The 18,668-nt window shown below is 42.3% G+C and overlaps 1 protein-coding gene and 1 long non-coding RNA gene across 2 annotated transcripts; one reads left to right on the top strand and one right to left on the bottom strand.

The window, feature by feature from the left end:
• Positions 1 to 421: 421 nt before the first annotated feature.
• On the bottom strand, positions 422 to 18,362 carry LOC135489025 (eukaryotic translation initiation factor 2-alpha kinase 3-like). The gene is made up of 15 exons (XM_064774094.1): positions 18,140 to 18,362; positions 16,228 to 16,357; positions 15,570 to 15,767; positions 15,119 to 15,252; positions 14,285 to 14,474; positions 13,483 to 13,780; positions 12,795 to 12,944; positions 12,340 to 12,457; positions 11,633 to 11,863; positions 10,969 to 11,091; positions 10,494 to 10,652; positions 9,128 to 10,028; positions 8,131 to 8,298; positions 3,797 to 3,961; positions 422 to 3,090 (listed from the first exon to the last, which is right to left on the bottom strand). The coding sequence occupies exons 1-15, from the start codon at positions 18,280 to 18,282 to the stop codon at positions 2,905 to 2,907; spliced, it is 3,294 nt and encodes a 1,097-aa protein (XP_064630164.1). The 5' UTR covers positions 18,283 to 18,362; the 3' UTR covers positions 422 to 2,904.
• On the top strand, positions 5,040 to 7,645 carry LOC135489026 (uncharacterized). The gene is made up of 3 exons (XR_010447088.1): positions 5,040 to 5,258; positions 6,125 to 6,262; positions 6,587 to 7,645. It is a non-coding gene; the product is annotated as an uncharacterized LOC135489026 (long non-coding RNA).
• Positions 18,363 to 18,668: the final 306 nt, after the last annotated feature.

Raw genomic sequence — 18,668 nt, 5'->3', positions numbered from 1 at the left:
ACGGAGTGTCGGGTGGGGTTACGTCATGTCTAAAATGAACTGTCTCCTGATTGTCGAGTAAAGGTCTCTTAGTTCTGTTAATTTCGTTGAAGAGAATTCACTATTAAATAACATGATGGTCCTTATATGATTATAATGTAACGAAACTGGACCTGGTATTGGTCAAAGAATTGAAACGTGACACAGGAGTTGAGTAATATGAATAAATAATACCATATATCTCTTGGACTTTGTTCGCCTTGTCATGCGCCCTTACTCATGGTTACGTAAGCTTGGCTTGGCCCCAAAAGCTTTTGAGGTCAAGCCCACTTAGCAAATTGAGTCAGAAATGATGTCACGAAGAATGAAGTTTTCATACAAAGTAATTTCACAAGCTCTGCTGACTTTCGTCAGCTGAGCTAAAAACTGTTGGAAAAGAAACACAAAACATGTAGTTTTCATCCGACCATAAATCATTGATTATAATTATGTTTATTGTGATTGTACAACTCAAACTGAGGAAGGACAACATATAGCCCCTCACTGGGAGACAGTAGGGAGGTTTTGATCACGGACTTATCAACCTTATACGTATCAGGATAGAAATGTACAAAAAAATTGTCCTCGTTTTACGAAATTTTATCCATATTCGTATTCGGTAAGGATCCTTGATAAGTCGCTGCTCTCAACCCCTCTAGTATTAAACGAAACAGACTGAGCAGAGAGACAACCAAGACCGCCAGCGTTGCCTTGATTCCTTCAACATAGCAATAGTATCTTTAAAATATTTGTGGAACCCTAAGAATTTGGTCAAACTGATCCCAACATTTCTGTTCCTCACACAACTCCCCGCAAGTTCACAAACTTGGACTGCCACTCTACATCACCAACAAATATACTGCTGGGTGTTTTCTCTAAGAGTTTGGTTACTAAGTTAATATAACCCGGAAAAGTTTTGCAGGCCTCTTAATTTTGCAAATCAACCTACATGTAATCCATAACCATTTGAGAGGCATACTTTGCAAGTTCCGGCATTTCCTAGGACAGCATTTTCACATGAAGGTTTTTGTCCATTTTTTTTGCTCTGGGTACTGTCATATCCCTGATAGAACCAATTCATCTCAATGCACTCACATACATGAAGTAAAGACACCCAAGCATTAACATTTACTTACAAGGTAAGAATTCATAGAAAATAAACGTTATTTACAGTTTCACCTTGAAATACATTTTAGAGTACAATTTTTTCAACTAAAATAGCTCTATCAGTGATAAGATTTCACTATGCCTGCTATTATTCCATGTCATTTGCAAAAACTGATGACAATGCAGTGAAATTACAACTGAATATAAATTGGCCACTGTCATAAAGGACAGGAGACCATGAATAGTTTCAATTGCAGCCCACCTCGATCTGACTGGAAATATGGAAGTAGCTTGATCCTCATTACCAAGATATCATAGTAGGCTCGTTAAGGGTCTTCACGAGAACAATGAATGACTTAAACTCAAGATGGCGTCAAGAGCGGTCCACATAGTTTTTATTTGAAGTCAAAATTGACAAAAAAAATCCACATTTGGAACACTGCAGGGTCGGCGGAGCAAACATTAACCCCCTGTTTCCTCAGGATGCTGATTAACCGGCTAATGGGAAATTACATAGACTTGTTCCCAAGCCGTGAAAGTGGGTCACAGTTTGGAATACGACTTCAAAAATGTCCCGCTTGTGCATTACTCCGGATTTAAACTTTCAAATTTTTACAGACACAAGTTTTATCAGTCTTCATATTAACAAATCACCAGCAAAAAACTCATCAACATCATTTTGAGTTCAAGTTGTTCTGGTTCTCGCTATGAAGTCCCTTCACCTACAAAATAATAAAATAATCACGTCTTGACAGTCAAAATGCAACAAACGTGTCAGTCAAAATCACCCTTTAGAAACAGCTGCAACCTCTCCGAGTATCTACAACCTCTCCTAGTCATGCCCATCCTCCTCTCCGAGCAAACCCAGCTTCGAATTGTAAACAAAGTCCACTTATGGACCGTTGATACAACTGACAGCTTCATCACTCTGGCGAGGCTTTGCCAAGGAGACTTGATCAGGCATTTAAACCAATGTTGCAACTATGCCCACGCTTTTGAGCTGCTAAATTGAAATATTAGCTTCAATTTCTCCCAGGTACGCACTAATGTAACAGCTCGAATGCTGAAACCAGAGATCCAACCTCGGTTTTGAATCCTAAAATAGCTCTTTGGGTGTCCTGGACCCGGTTGTTCAAAAGCACAAAAGTCACGTTATCCCTAACGGTTACGTTAAGTATCCTCAAGGACGTTATCTCTTTCAGTTAAGGAAGTGACTACTTGGCAAGCCCGGCTTACCAAACAGCGACTTTTTCTTGTCCTGAATGGAGAGTCGAACTCATTAATATTAAAGTAAAGTCTCCAGCTCGCCAAACAGGGTAGATTTTTTACCTGTTTGGCAAGCCCGGCTGGCCGAACAGGGTGGCTTTTTAGTGCTGTTTGGCAAGCAGCTCTCCAAACAGGACAAAAAAAGATGCCTGTTCGGCGAGCGGCTTGCCAAATAGACCCGGCCTTCAGTTAAACTCACTGAAATGTTCACGTTAAGCCTTAACTTCTCCGTTAAAGCTAACGTGGTTTTGAACAACTCAGCCCTGGAATAACCTCTCAACAGTGAGGAAGCTGCCAGTTGGATATATGGTCCAGACGATAACCTCGTTTGTTGGTCTTCAGTTTAAGGCCGGATTTGCCCGGAGAGGTGGTTGGCCACGACATACAGAGGGCCGAGATGCTCAAAGAGATTGCAGCTGATTCCACAGGGTAAATAGACAGAAAACTCATTTTACAGATTTCAAATCCCTAAATAAGACTGATAATCAGCCAAAAAGACTTCTATCACATTGTTTATTTTTTATTCCTGTCATCTGATATGTCCGACCCACTTCCACTTGACGATGAAATTGTCCGGGTTCGAGAGCGCTGTAGTTTTGGAGTGGGTTGGAAGTCGACCAACATCTTATGACAAAGGATCTCCTTAGCACTCGGACGTTTGTCTGGTTCCTTTGACAGAAGTAGTTCCACGAACTTGCACTGAAACAATGACAAAGAATGTGTGAAATTTGGTTGCTAATTCTATTTTGGGATTTACTAACGTGGATCGGTAAGGAATTATGTACAATGAGAAACAGTTGAATTCAAGGTCATCCTGTTCAAAGTGTCTCCTTGTACCTCGCTAAAAATCAAAGTACGGAGATCGCAGTTTCTAAGTGGCTGCCCCTTATCTCTGGAATCGACTCCCCAAAGCAATTACATCTGCTGAGACCTTCACCCAATTCAAATCCCTTCTTAAAACACACTTGTTCAATCTTCACTTCAAAAAAATGAGGAGGTAGCGCTTTGAGCAGGGTGACCTGGAAAGGCGCTTTACAAATTCTATATTTATTTATTTATTTATGAGATCACTCCTCCAAATTAGCAGGGGGTTGCTTGCTGTAACTTGCACATATTCACAGAGTTTATGAACACAGTGCTATTTGTACATAATTACAGTGCTATACATGTCCAGAAGAAGAATCCATGGTATATTCATTGTTAAGCAGAGTCATCATTACCACTTGGGCACATTTTTGTACTGGCTAAACACTGGCGACATTAAAAGGTACACTTGTCACCCTATATAACAATACAAAGAGTGCGGCCACTGGAATTTTCCACCTATCTGTATAGCACTGCATTCCTGCAACGCGCGTTTCCACGGTGATGTTGCCAGCACTTCTGTTTGCTACCGGCTACTCACTTCTTCAGGCAGCTCCCTCTGGAATCGTTCTGGGAACTTAAGTTTTTTCGCGTCGGATAAGACCATGATTCTCTCCATCTGGGTGCTGAACGGGTAGAACAGCTCCAGGAAGATCAGACCAAGCGAGTAGATGTCGACCTTCTGGCTGTAGGTTTGGCTGGAAATCTGGAAAATACAGTAATACATAAAGGGTTAAACAACTGAAAACATCTTTTCATGCAAGTTAATTCAGGACTGCTGGTGCCCAGAAGAAGCCATGGTGGACAAAGGTGAAATTGTGAACAATCTCAATGAAATTGGAATCCAGTGTACAGTTCGAACGTCATAGTGTTATACTAATTCAGGACTGGCAATAAACTGAGCTGTTGTGCTCAAAATCTGAAAAGATGTAAAACAGAAAGGGTTAAAAACTGAAAACGGCAAGAAGGGGTCTTCTAATGCTATTTCAGAAATCAGGATTGGCAACAAATAAGCTGTTTGGCTGAAAATCTGAGAAAAACAGAATGGGTTAAACAAAGTTGAGAGAACAGTACACTGTAGAATAGAAGAAGTTCGCGTGCACAATATTTTCACGAATTTCGCCACTAATCAAGAAGTCGTCACATGATAAAGAGGTATTGGAATACTACTGCCCACTTTCGAACTTGATTTATCTCTCAAAGCTTATGGAGTGAATGGTGGCAGTACATATATCTTAATAGCGATCTAAGTGTTATTTTGGCTGTGTCCCTGGCCGTACTCATCATCATCATCGATCGACTGCGCAGCAGGCGGCCACAAGCTTCCTCCAACCAACCCTATCCTGGGCCAATTCCTCAATTTGTTTTGGTTCCAGCGGTCCTATGAGAGATTTGATATACGTCAGATAAGGCATTCGCTGGCAGCCAGGGCGTCTCCTGCCGTGCATCGGTTGGTATAGTGCATACAATCTAGCTGGCTCATTGCTTGGCATCCGTAAAATGTGTTCCAGGAACGTCAATTGGCGGAGGTGCACACAATGTATTAGGGGCCGTACTACTCATCATTATTCATGTGAATTAATTCTATGCTTTATTATGATGGCTTGACAAAAATACCTATGAAATGTTTGATGGTTCAATGGCTATGACCAGATCAATAAAAAATTATCTGAAGTTAAGTAAGTATGTAGGTCACAAGAACAAGATCATCAATAAACCCTATCTCATGCTGTCAGTCCCAATCATAGCCCAAGACATACACTACACTTCGAAGAAATACACTAACAATCGTGGGTTAAAATTTACACAATCCCCGATCGGAAATGACGTAGTTTGCGCATTCAACTATAAATCCATTGAACAGCGGTGCTTCATGAGTCAACCGATGACCTGTTTTTGGGGTGTGATCGGGGATAGTAAACTCCTTCCCAATCGTGCAGAATTTCTACACTCAACATATATCATGGATATAATTCAAGCAATTTTCTTCATATTTTTAACAGGTAAGCCGACATATTTTTATGACTTGCCAGTGATGAACCTGGCTATGTCTCCCCCAATGGTCCAAGCTTAATATTATTAAACCCCCTGTTTTTTATTTCGTAGGTAGTAGGCCCACATCTTTGTAATTTAAGGAACTAAGTTGAGAGTCAGCATGACTGTCGTGCTTTGTACATAGTGTATGCTCTTGAAGCACACCCCATACAATGTGTAATTCATAGTAGACAGTGCACGACTGGGCTCTGTACAAAATGTATGCTCTTGAAGCACACAGCATACAATGTGTAATTCATAGTAGACAGTGCACGACTGGGCTCTGTACAAAATGTATGCTCTTGAAGCACACAGCATACAATGTGTAATTCATAGTAGACAGTGCAACATTGAGAAATAAACACCACATTCGCATATCCAGACTTGTTGTTGTTATAACTAGGGTATCGTCCCACGATTTTCGGTTGTTACATGACCAAGGGGATGGTCTAGTTCAAGACTCTGGAATAAACCAAAACTCAGATGGAATTTTCAGGCTCGACACACATACTTAAAAATATTTGGGAGTGGCAGAAAATTGCGTTGGTCATTTTGAAATAACGCTTTTCCCAACGACCGACAGGTCGGTCTCAGTGATATTCTTATTCCCTTCAGCTGGGACGCTAGTTTATTGCTTGTTTTAGCGTGTTTGATGTACAGTAGGGTCAGTTAGAGCATGCCTGGGTAGGACTTTGGCGGTTATATGCGGGTGCTATACATGGTGAAAGTCAGACCAAATTTCGCAACCACGTGACCGCCCTGGGATTCCGGGATTTTCAAGTTTTGGGATTCAAGAGGTTAAGCATCTTACTCATTTGTAACTTATTTGCAACAGGTTCTGTAGCGGCCGCAACGGTATCTGATTGTCCAAATGGAACAGCCTACAGGGATACTGGAACAGACAGCTGTGTGTCATGCGATGTCGTGTGCTTACAATCGAGGGAGAGCTGCAATGGTTATGAGAACTGTAGATGTGAGTAGATTTTTAAAATTTCCCAAAGGCAAACAATAACCAAGGTAATTACCCCTCACAGAGGACCAATCAACCTCCACAATGAACCTCGTCCGCAGACTGTGATGAATTGTGATTACAGTAGGACCCCTCTATCAAAGACATCCCCTGAAACGGACAAGTGCCATCCTTAATAGGGAGGTGTCCTGATTAGAGAGGTCAAATTGAAGGGAAACAACCAATTTGGAACCAAAACTAGTGTCCTTAATAGAGAGGGTGTCCTTATTAGAGAGGTGTCCGCTAAGGGAGGTTCTACTGTACTGTCTCCTTTCCCCTTGTTTTCAGATTGGGGAAAAACAACTCAAATGCCCAATTCAGACGGGAAAACAAACACAACGATGCAGTCATCTACCGTGGTTACATGCGAAGTCAGGAAGGATGATATCCATAGCCCATTGCTTATCGCCATTCTAGTGATCGTATTGTTTATTTTTACATTTTTGATTGTATCATCATGCGTTCTATGGCACAAAAAAAAAGAAATACTACAGTACTGCGGCAACCAAATGAACCCAGGGGTTGACAACGAACGGGAAGCCTTGGCCACTACCTCTACATGAACTACATAATGCTGTAGAACAGAAAAATGTGGCCTGCATAATATATTTTCTCGTAGGTCATGCTCGCAAAAATATTCAGCCACAAAAATCTCTTATTTTTTAGCGAGCACTTAAATCACACTTACAGTCACCAGCCAAATTTCATACCTCTTGAATGATGTCCTCATGGCCAAAAAGATATTGCACACCTTATTGTACTCTTCGGCATAATTAATCAACAGATTTGTTGACATGGAATTGATTATACTGTTAATATCTGCATAATATACACTATAAGAGCTCTCTGCTCAAAATAGAAATTTTTTGGGAAATCTTAAGGTATTCATATAACAAGGTGCTTTTATATGTTATTTAAATGAAGTTTTCACTAGGCTTATTGAATGTATGCATATTTTAACATGTATTAAAGCGCTTAGAAGTCATTATTTTATGATAATAATAATAAATATTAGGTATTAATACGTAGTCCTATCAATCACTGAACATTATAAAACAAGGAAGGTCACTGCTTAGTTCCCACCTGGTCAAGTTCAAGTGAACGCCTTCTGGTTGCTCCTTGAAATCCCTGATTGATTTCTGTGGAGACCTGGGTCATAATATGGCACCCTAAAAGCACTTCCGGCAGGGAAACCTGGAAAAATGCTATATGAGAATTCAATATTATCATCATTATTATAGTGCAAGCAAGTAAACCTGGAAAAATGCTATATGAGAATTCAATATTATCATCATTATTATAATGTAACCATCTTTGCTAGATCATAATAAAACGAAATCATTTTGAGACATGTTTTTAAAAATTAGTCAGTTTTTTCCTTTTCAGAGTCACGGATAATTCCCAATCGCAATAATAACTCCGAGTAATGAGCATGTGGTGAAAAAATTAGCAATTTATATTACATGGCACATAGGTCATGGCCAACTTACCGTACATGTAAATAGGTTCACAAGTGTTAACTGTCCGCTGTGAAAATCCATCACTCACGCAAAAAAATGACGGGTATTTATGGAAGTTGGAGTGACGGCTGCCTCTGCCACTGCCAGTGAGCAAATGCGGGAAGAAAATACAGCAGAACCTCTCTATCAAGGACACCTTCGACACTGACAAGTGCTGTCCTTAATAGAGAGGTGTCCTGATTAGAGAGGTCAAATTGAATGGAAACAGCCAATGTGGGACCAAACCTAGTGTCCTTAATAGAGAGGTTGTCATTAATAGAAAGGTGTCCGCTCAGGGAGGTTTCGCTGTACGAAGAACTATTCTAAACTTGCCTGTTCTGGACTCATATAGAGTTGCGTCCCAACCTGGTCCGTGTGGCGATCTTGGTAACGGTAATCCCCCTCAAACTGCGCTACCTCTGTCCTCTCGGCTGAGGTGGTCACGAGGCCAAAGTCGCCTATCTTGATTACCCCTTCCATGGAGAAAAAGATGTTCGATGGCTGAAAGAATGAATGAATGAAATTCGCTTTCATGCAATAAATGATAATTGTGAGACTTATATAGCGCTAAATCCAACTGGTTTCAGTCGCTCAAAGCGCTTTACATCATTACTCCTAGCTATTGGCCTGTAAGTTCCTAATTCAAGCTCGCTTCTCTGGGAGTATTACAGGTCCGAGCTGCAGCTATAGAGCGCTTAGGACTAACATTCATAGTTTGCCGTCTCTGCCAGCTAGGTACCCATTTCCTCCTGGGTGGATCGATGCAAGTAGGGCCTTGCTCAAGGACACAAAGACAAATGGCGGCGATCCTTCTGAGAATCGAACCCACGACCTCCTGATTGTGAGCTCGGCACTCTAACAGCTATGCTATTGATCCCCAAATGTGACCATCCGGCGCAAAACCAGTTGCATGTCGCACAGAAGACGAGCCTAAATGACACCAGGACTCCGGAGATAATGGAAGAAGAGGCAGACAACAGTGAAATGAACAATCAGTCCATTTAAAAAACCTACCAAGCTAAGAGCAATTTGCGACTAGTCTTGCCATGGGGTGTCACCTATGGGTAATTTCCACCATCACATGTTCAATAGCGCTTGCACTCAAAATGTTCTCAGAAGAGAGCAGTTTTAAAATTTTTGCTGAAAGAGTTAGAGTCATTTCGTTTCCTCAAGTCGTGAGAAATGTGACCCTTGAGCAAAAAACTGAAAGACTTCTTAAAGTGAAAATGCTGTCTTTGGAACTGCCCCAACTTGCAAAAAGATGGCATTTTTATTTCGTATAGAACAGATAAACTCCACTTCAAACTCTGCACAAGCATGGACGACTCACCTTAAGATCGCGGTGCATCAGACCAGAATCGTGAACATAATCGACCGCGTTCACAATCTGATGAAAGAAGTCCAGCAACTCTATCGTATTCCTACGCAACGTATTGGCGTTCAACCATTCCTTTAACGTGTCACATCGGCACAACTGCATTTGAATGTACAAGTAAATTTTGGGCAATTTTTCGTTGACTGAGCAGACATTACCGAGAGTGGACCCCTCAGCTATTTTCGACTGTTTCAAACCTGGAATGTTTTCTGGTGTGGACTTAAGAATGCATGCATCACTTTTTGATTTGCCCAACAAGGGCGTGTTTTTAGACACCGAACTCGACCAATCAGTGGGCGACCTGTACCCCTGCACGACGACGTCATTCAAGGAACTTGTCCCGCTAATCGACAAATCTTCCGGCATCAGTATGTCGTCATTGGCATTCCCACTTTTATCCGCACACCCTGAATCCTCAAAAACAATATTAAACGAACTGTTTGTATTCTCGAATGAGATATCGCTCACGCTCGAGTCGCGATACGTTTCAAATGGCACTTTTTTAACACCGGAATTATCCTCGCTGTCCGAATTTTTGAACACGACGCCACCCGAGTCCTCATCGGGGAACAAAGGTTCCAAACGCGCAGGCGTCCCAACACCTAAACTAAACGAACCGCTCTCGTCTTTTTCCAAGTCTTTTCTGAAATGCGGACTAAATCCAAGACTCTGGTTTATATCACTGTTAGTAAAGGAATCAGCTAAAGAGTCATCAAGTCTTAACGGATTGAGCTGCGAAGGACTGAGTTGTTTATTTTTCCTGTTATTCTCATGGACTTCTCTCACAGGGCTGAGCCGTTCGGTGTTCCGAGTCGTGAATGCAGTTATGGACGTCGGCGAGCCAGCTGCAGTTGTGCTGAAACGAGAGAAAGCCACAATTCAATTCATCATATCATATGTAGTTTTAACTCTGTTGACATTCTCATACTAAAATTACCCATTTTTACTATCTTGATTGCCCTACGGTCCATCTTGGGCCTACTGCACCAAAACCAGACATCAGCGACAGAGAAAATTATTCGCTCCTAATGATATAGATGTAAAAGTTATCAAAAATATCTGTTGTACTATTCATATCTGAAAATCATCCCGCTTTTGATGTCTGGAGGGAAAAGTTAAAGTTAGCACATGTTAGCGCAAACAGACAGGGCCCGGTTGTTCAAAAGCGCAAAAGTCGCGTTACCTGTAACGGTAACGTTAAGTGTCCTTATGGACGTTATCTCTTTCAGTTAGACCCATTAGAATTTCATGTTAAGACTTAACGGCGCCGTTAAAGCTAACGTGATTTTGAACAAGCCCAGCCCAGGACTTCGATACCAACCTCAACACTTCGCCACACGATACTAAATCACAGTCTCGTTGTTCCTGCCAGCCAGACGGGGGCGTTTCTATCCACACCTGGTAATATCGTACGATGCCCACGTGGTCCAGTTTGGCAAGGGCACGCGCCTCGCGCATCACTTTTTCTTTTGCCTCCTCACTGGAAAAAAAACGTGATTTCAGTGCCCGTGTTTCACCCCCCAACACCCCCTTTTTAGACGAGCAGGGAACAACAGAGTTGCTCATTACAAAATCATCGCAGGGGCAACGCCGGTAGGTGTAACAAAATCTGTGATCGCTGAGACCTGCAGTAGAATCAAAGCCAAGCTGATACCGTTCTTGTTCCCTTCATCACATTGATTATTTTTGGAGTTTGCACCAACAAAAATCGCTCATTCGCAAGGTACTTTAGTAGGCATTGTGACTTGCGTGAAAGATAGTATTTTCATGAGAAAGAGAAAATGTCAAATGTTCACCTATTTTTTACGCAGATGCGTTTGACGGCATAGCTACACTCGTCAATCTTGTTTCTTGCCTCAAACACGACACCGAAACCACCCTTTCCAAGGCACTTGAGGTGTTCAAAGTCGTTGTGATATCTGAAAGGCGAAGAAACACACACTGAATAGTACCAGTTGTCAAAATTGAGAATACCGGTACCAGCATTTTTTGACCGACTTGACTTTTTTTTCTGTTTACCGGGACAGTTCAACATGGGACTGGTTTTTCCAGCAGAGGTACACATGTTGTCTTCATGAATTCTAGATGATATGTACCCACCCTATTCTTATCCGTTACATGAGCACACGTACAAACAAGTTGTGACATCTTGACAGAAATGTTCGTTTTTGTCTAACAGGCCACCATTTTACAAGGAGATGACTTATACAGGGCGAGTCGATAAAAAGGTTATTCCAAAAGTAAAGGGTGAACACGTCGAGGATAGGCATTTTTTCGGTAAAATTATAGTTGTTCCATGAAGAAGAAGCAGGGGACTGATCAACGGACAACAGTACCATAAATCAACTACAAAGCTCTGAGGTGGAACTCTCTAGGACAGTCCACATTACATTGTTAGCAAGAACCGAATGACTGTACAGGGTGCATCTCAAAAATTCCAAATGCAGAAGAAGTTTATACCTCGAACTAAATTCCACCGAATGGCTAAGATCTGGACTAGATTGAGCTTTCCTGGTCAGTTGGGCCTCGTTTTCAAACTCGATGCTGTTTCTTTGCGATACGCCCACGCCGCTATCGGAACTTTTCCCCGAGTCGTCGTAGCTTCCCGCCTGCATGCCGCGGTGGAGGTAGCGGTTTATAAAGATGTGGAGGAATACGGAAGTGGTGAGGCTGATTACAATTACCTCTTTCCTGAAATCATGAAGTTTTATTGCACCAAATTGTCTTCAGGTTTTACTCCAAAATATACCGGAAGTCATAAGAAGGGCAGAAAAAACTTGTATTCAAGTGAATCCTGCATTGATCAAGTGAAATTACCTTTAAAGTCTTGCGTCGTTCGTAAACAAATTCGAATTTGTATTCTAAATTTCGAAAGTTTCCAATTGTGCAAATAGGCACTGAATATAAATTTCAACATTTTCGTTATGCATATACAATTATAGATAACAGCGAAGTTGGTTACATAATTACTGAATTACGGCATGGTGTCTAACAGCATTTCCATTATCTTGGCCAACCAGTAAATTACAAATCAGTGTACCCCTTTAACACAGAACAGATGAAACTTTGGCACTTTTAAGTTTGCGTTTAACAGCGCATTCACGATATTGAAATGCTCATAGAAATTCACGATTTACTGTACTGGTCACAAAGGGAATGACGCTCACCACCAGTGCCAGAGAGATCCGTTGATGACCGTGATGTACTGATATATAGTTTCCGGCTCGTCCGTGGCGTCAGGCAGGCTGATTGGGTTGTCGTGGCCGAAGATGTAAAATCCGTTATCTGTAGCAAAAGAAATATTTTTGAAACATCTGAAATCAGGTATTGTCTCTGGCTGAAGTCGGCGTCACTAGGCCAATAAACCCAATTGGTGCCTAACCATAGTGGAAGACAAAAACGCTCATCCCACCTTGGAGGAGGAACACTTTCTGGAGAAAATCGCCTCCAAGTGCAGAGTGAAGAAAAAGAAGAGGGTGCATCTTCAGTCGCAAGGGTGGTCCGGTTCAGAGAGGGGTGGCACGCTGCGACCTCGCCTGTCTACACAACTTTTGGATACTTAGTTGAAGCTTTGTCGAGGAGCTCAGGCCTACTGGGTAAAATCAAAAGTATTGTAACTTACCATACGGATAATCAAAATCGTTCTTGGCAATGATGACGCCGTGTTCATCTTTCTCCATAGGGGGCGTCCCTGGGTAGGTGTGGACTGGTTTCCGACCATCATAGTCGAGGAGGGGTACCATGGAATGTATGATCGGAGTGCGAGAACTCGCTGAAAATCAGTAATACTAATATGCTGATGAGCGTGTTATGAAAAAGCACTTCCAGTTATCATTGCAGACCGTTCCAGGGTCGGTGTACATTGGCTTATTTCTAGCAGAGTCAAGGAGAGGCCCCTTGGAATGTGTGATATGGGCAATGTACGTGAAATGTCGAAAAAATCAAATTGCAGACATTATTCACATCGCAAAAAGTTTACATATTTTTGATCATCAATTTTTTCACCGCCAGTGAAGTGTTTTTAGTAGCACTCCTTCTCTCAAAAATATGTCATAACATGACCTCGTTGTAGGGTTGCGATGGCCTGGTGATTAAGGCTTCTGCCTCATGAACGGAAGGTTAAAAGTTCCAGGCTCGCCGGTAACCTCCCGATGAAGCCGGTTGGTTAGCCCCTAGCTAGTTGAAAACAGGGTAAAAACTGCCTGACACCAGAGATGCGGGTATGGAGGTAAACGAGTGTCCCATAAGCCAAAGGAGGCTGGCCCTTTCATTAGGGTCGACTCTTTAGTAAACAAACATTTCATCCCTACCTGTGGCAATGTAAGGCTTCCATCGAACCTTTGGCATGGTGAGAACATCCGTTCCCGGAGACTTCGTCATTTTATCGATCGCAATAGCGATGTCGTCGGTCAAGGTCATCGACGGCTGCACGTACATCTGGCTGTGATGGAAGCCGAGGTACAGCATCGGTTTCGGCGCAGCGCTATTCTCCTGTTTCGCTTCGCTGGGACTCGGCGCTAATGCGGGTACGTTTTTGTAATCGAAGAGACTGACTTCTTCCAAGACGCCATGACGGAGTGTCCAAGCTTTTGCAATTGGAACACCAAACTGGAATTGTAAACTTTAAGTAAATTCAGAGCTTCAGTATGATAAAACTGGTATACAGTTCATGTAGTTGGCTTCAAGCAACTGTCAGTGTCCATTTGGGCTGCTGGGTGAAAACTTGGGCTGATTTCTCCAAAGTTTGTTTTTTCTTCAATCTGATTTGGAGGCCCAAGAGGATTTTCACATTTCAGTAACCATGGTTTGTACAAAATATAAAATGTTTTGCATGCATTCATGTACACTGACATAGTGCACTGAATTTGACATTTTCTCTTCTCTTCTGCTTATTTTAGGAATCATGCTTAAAGAAATTCATTTTTAATACCAGACGACATAATATTTCGTTAAAGACTCCAACAACACAGTTCTTCAAACTTTATTGAAAACGTTTTTCCTTTCCCTGGACATGCCATCTCTGCAAACTGGAAGGCCTGCCTGCTTCTCAGCAATCTGGGGAATCATTTCTCCAGTGTGTAATAAGAATTCGAAAGCCCTGATTGACAATACCTGGTATTTCCACAGAATGTTAGTAGGGTCTTTTTCATCCACAGCGACCACCATTCCATTTGGCACAAACACCTTCAGCTTGGCGTCAAGAGAGTTGGCGCCCCCATCCTCCGTGGGACAGGAAGAGATAGTCGCGTCTTCCTCCCCTTCGAGGAATGTGAGTTCATGCTGACCAACACTAAAGTTCCACCTGAAATTTGACAATCAATCAGTGTTTCACATAAGTACTGTAAATCATGATGTTCACAAAGCCAAAATAAAATGGAATTGGTGCCGCATCCTGTGTGGGACAGGAGAAGATAGTTATATCTTCCTCACCTCCAATGAATGTGAACTGGTGTTGACCAACACTGAAACTTCAAAAAAATTTCTATAGGGGATTTCGCCCAACCAGTGTTTGGGCTAAACTATTTATATTTTCTCGGGCAGTGAAAATGAACGTTCCAATTTCCCTTTAGAAGTCCAGTGCAGATCAGTTAGCTACAGGGTGGCCCAGAATTATTTTCTATGTGTCCAATGATTAGGAAACAGGTTATTGTACAGCTCACATGTACAATGTACAATACTCTGTTTCCAAATCATGTGACCTGGGGAAAATAATTCTGGGCCCACCCTGTAGAGTCAACCTGATTAATGTGAGGACAATGGGGCCAACATTAGGGTTCCATTCAGAGCCTCACGTATGACTTGACGATACATCAAATGCTTTGATACCGAATAACTGAGGCGTGGCAAAGGCATTGTAATAGTCGTACAAAGTTTGCTTTTTGTCACCAAGACATCATCTTATTCGGAGTATCGACCCAATGGGGATGGAGGGCGACTGGTACCTACTTTTCGTATCCGGACCTCATCTCGACGGCACGGACAGTCTGCGTATTCCGCTTAATCATGATGATGTCATCGGACATCTTGTGTGCGCCGTCCGTATACTGGTTGCATCCCGATGACTGGCAGAGATAGCGCACCTGAAATCAGAGAGGTCAAGGTTACATGAAGGTCAAGGCCAAGTTTCTGAGCACATCTACGTTTTGAAATTGTCATGTTCCCCAGTAGATTGGCGAGGCGATTGCATTTTCATCGAACTTTCAACCGAACTAATATGGCATTTAAACAACGCTCATCTCGTCTTGAAGAAGGGGTATACACCCTGGAGATAACATTATTTTCAAATGCAGAAACACTGAAGAAGATTAAGAAGATATTGGGCCAACTCAAAATATGTTATGATTAGGCCTATAGCTGCTATAACCTCTACAGGTCTGCACAGAACTTATTTGCATACCTCTCCAGTTTTGATATCCACGCCGTAAGTCATCGACTCTCGGCCTCCGACAATCACGGATTCTTCCGTCAACTTGCTCGATGACGTCAGCAGCGTGTCCGCCGTGAACGGCAACGGCTCAACATTATCGCCATCGAATTGATACAAGCCGCCATCAAGGGAAGGGATCAGACGGAAAGGGCGGCCATTTTTTACGATCTAAACGTGAAAGAGAATCGATTTCAACACAAATATTTCTTTCTTCAAATATGGAGTTTCAACATTGACTATAGATCCATGCACTTGATTGGGAACAACGTTTACATAACGTAGTGTTGGTCGTCGTCACGACACCATGCATTTTTACATTACTGTGACGTGACGCGACGTCTTCGTAAACGTTGTTCCCAATCAAGTGCATTAATCTATAGTATAGCCCTATAAACAATATTGGGCGGTTGTAATGAAGAGAAGGAGGAAACCTACACTGACGCGGAGAGCGTCAACTAGGAGTAGGACATTACGATCTAGAAGTAAAGAGACACACTTGACTGACCACACACGTAAAATGATATTATTTTACATGTGTTGTCAGTGGGATGTGTTTGTCAGGGGGGGGGGGGAGGGGGAGGGGGCTATTGAGCACTTATGTTTATGAACCTGGGCTAACTGCGCTTACCTCTAATTTGCTGATGCTAGACGACAGAAGCGGTGTGGTGCCAGTCTCTGTCGTCCATTGAAGACTCCCCTTCTTTTCAATGTCGAGCGACGCCAACTGGCCATCCAAGGTACTAACCAGCATCAGAAATCTGGAAAATAGATAGGAAAACATGTTTTGGTGTCATTCAATACTGTTTTGTAAACAGTATTCACCAGCAATTAGATTTCATGATTTTAAAGCCCATAGTCTTGCGGCCATTTTCTATATGCCATGGTTATCAAACCAACAGTCAATTAAAACAAATCCATTTTATGTAATTGTAACACATGTTATTAACCCTTCAGATCCTGGTTGCAAACCGGCAGCTGCACTTCCTCTATCCCAAACTGGCCTCAAACCGCCCATCAGTTCGTACATTCTCTTGAGCGACACCATCGCCATCTCTACTTAAGCAATGAAACTACGGCCAGGGGGCCTATAAGGGATCGTGAGGCTCAGGCAAACAGAAATAAACATAAGTCATAAGCACAGTGTAGTTATTATACAAGCAAGTTTTCTGAAATTTGGCATTCATGGCATAGTCCGCGCTTCGCTGTATTAATCTTTTTCCCGATTTTTTGGGTTTTCCTGCTTCCTCTTTCGCTACTGTACCAGTGATGTCACATCAGAGATATATATATAAAGTACAAGTACATCAGTACTGGACAATGGAATTCATAAAAGTACCTTCGATAACCCGCAGCATTGGCTTCTACATAGGCCTACATGTGATATCAGGAAAGCTTTGGATCAATATAGTCCAATCGGGCGACTCGACTGGGACACACACCCCACACACCTACAAATGATTAGCATTACAATTGGCTATACTATTCGCGTTATGTGTTAGTTCAGGCTCAGTACATGATTGTAGTATAGTTCAGAAGAAGGCCTCAGTGGTTCTGTGACCAGCACTGGCGAAAGGCAGCTACACATAATTATACTTTAAACATTTTGTAAATTAGTTATTTTTTATGGGATGATTCCTCACACAATTATCTTTTTACATTGTATGTAATCTTCTTCCATTTACTGGGAGCAGTCATCATTGACTATTATGCCCCAATGGCCTTCGGCCAAGGAGAGGGAGTCCACGCAAGCTACTATTGTTTCTCACTTGGTGGGGTCTTTAACCCTGCACTAGCATCTATAGACACCAGATACAAGGAAGCTCGGTTTTAAGTCTCATTCGAAGGACTGTGAAGGGCCAGGAATTTTTATAAAACTGATTTTTTTAATTGAAATCTGAAAGAGCTGAAACTCTCTATTAAGGCCACCTTCCAGACTGATCAATGTTGTCATTATGATGAAGGGGTGTCTTGATTGCAGAGATCAACTGAATTTGAAATGACCGGTTTCAGACCAAAACCAGTGTCGTTATTAGAGGGAGTATAATAGACATGTATCAGCCAAGAGTCAAGACCGCATAGTCGCACACCTCATGATCTTTTGTTCGTTGTGCCTATATTTAGGTTTGTTTGGGCCAGCAGAGACTTCCTCCGCCTGGTGTGAGGGCCTCTATGGCTGAAATTTATTTTTGCGAACAGTCTATCATGCCATAACTTATAAACCATGTTCACGGTCGGGAGAATCTTTTGTTCCAGGTGAAACGCACGACTGCATGGTCAGCGCCCAAACAAACTTCTTCGAAAAGGTCCATCAGTGGCGAGTAAACATGATAAAGCAGTTCACGAAAGTAAAGAAGTAAAAGAGATGCAAGAAATCTTGGAAATCTTCTAATAGGCCTATATAGGCCTACCCTCAAACAGAACGAACACACACACCAGGAACCAGAGCCTACACAAAATGTCAATAAACATGCATGACATCATGCACATAATTACAACTGTACACGTAGCCGTAATGATAGGCCTACAATGTATACACATACCTTCCACTGCATTTTGCCTGGCTCGGGGATTCCGGACTTGGAGCGACACTTTTCTGACTCCCCCCAAAACTGATCAGGGCTAGGACACACAGTATTTGGAGACACCAACGGGTCGCAAGACCCTTGTTTAGTTGCCACGCCATCACATTCGTGAAATTAGGGCTGAAATCCAGACATTTTGAGTGTTTTTATCCAGCAGGTCTGTGATGAATCATCACGTACTGTGCTGCCATCTATGTTTTGTATACACTGCAGCGTCGGCCTGTCAATCACGCGTTAATTAGGGATTCCCCATTGGTTGAGTTGTCACCTGATTTTAATTAGGTCAAACTTTGGCGCGACTTGAATGTGGGAGCGGGAAATTTGAAATTGCGAACACGTGGCAAGTTCAAGAATACTGGAAAAACCGGGAATGTCTGGACTGACAGTCATCGCTCTCCACCGCCTGTGTGCTGTCAGTGTCAACATCATGATATCCGAGTGGGAATTGGGAGCTGAGAACATGTGGTAATGTTGGTAGTTGGGGAGT

This window comes from Lineus longissimus, chromosome 6 (assembly GCF_910592395.1).
Source record: "Lineus longissimus chromosome 6, tnLinLong1.2, whole genome shotgun sequence".
NCBI lineage: Eukaryota > Metazoa > Nemertea > Pilidiophora > Heteronemertea > Lineidae > Lineus > Lineus longissimus.
Note: the sequence above shows the minus strand (reverse complement) of the source record. Positions and strands in the feature narration are given on the sequence as shown.

Bases quoted from the DNA above. Each gene is read 5' to 3' on its own strand.
- LOC135489025 (XM_064774094.1), bottom strand. From the start codon at position 18,282: ATGGCGTGGCAACTAAACAAGGGTCTTGCGACCCGTTGGTGTCTCCAA. The intron at 14,475-15,118 runs GTAGGTACCAGT...GTCAAATTTCAG, and splicing joins ATGAGGTCCGGATACGAAAA to GTGGAACTTTAGTGTTGGTC. The intron at 13,781-14,284 runs GTATTGTCAATC...TTACAATTCCAG, and splicing joins ACATTCTGTGGAAATACCAG to TTTGGTGTTCCAATTGCAAA.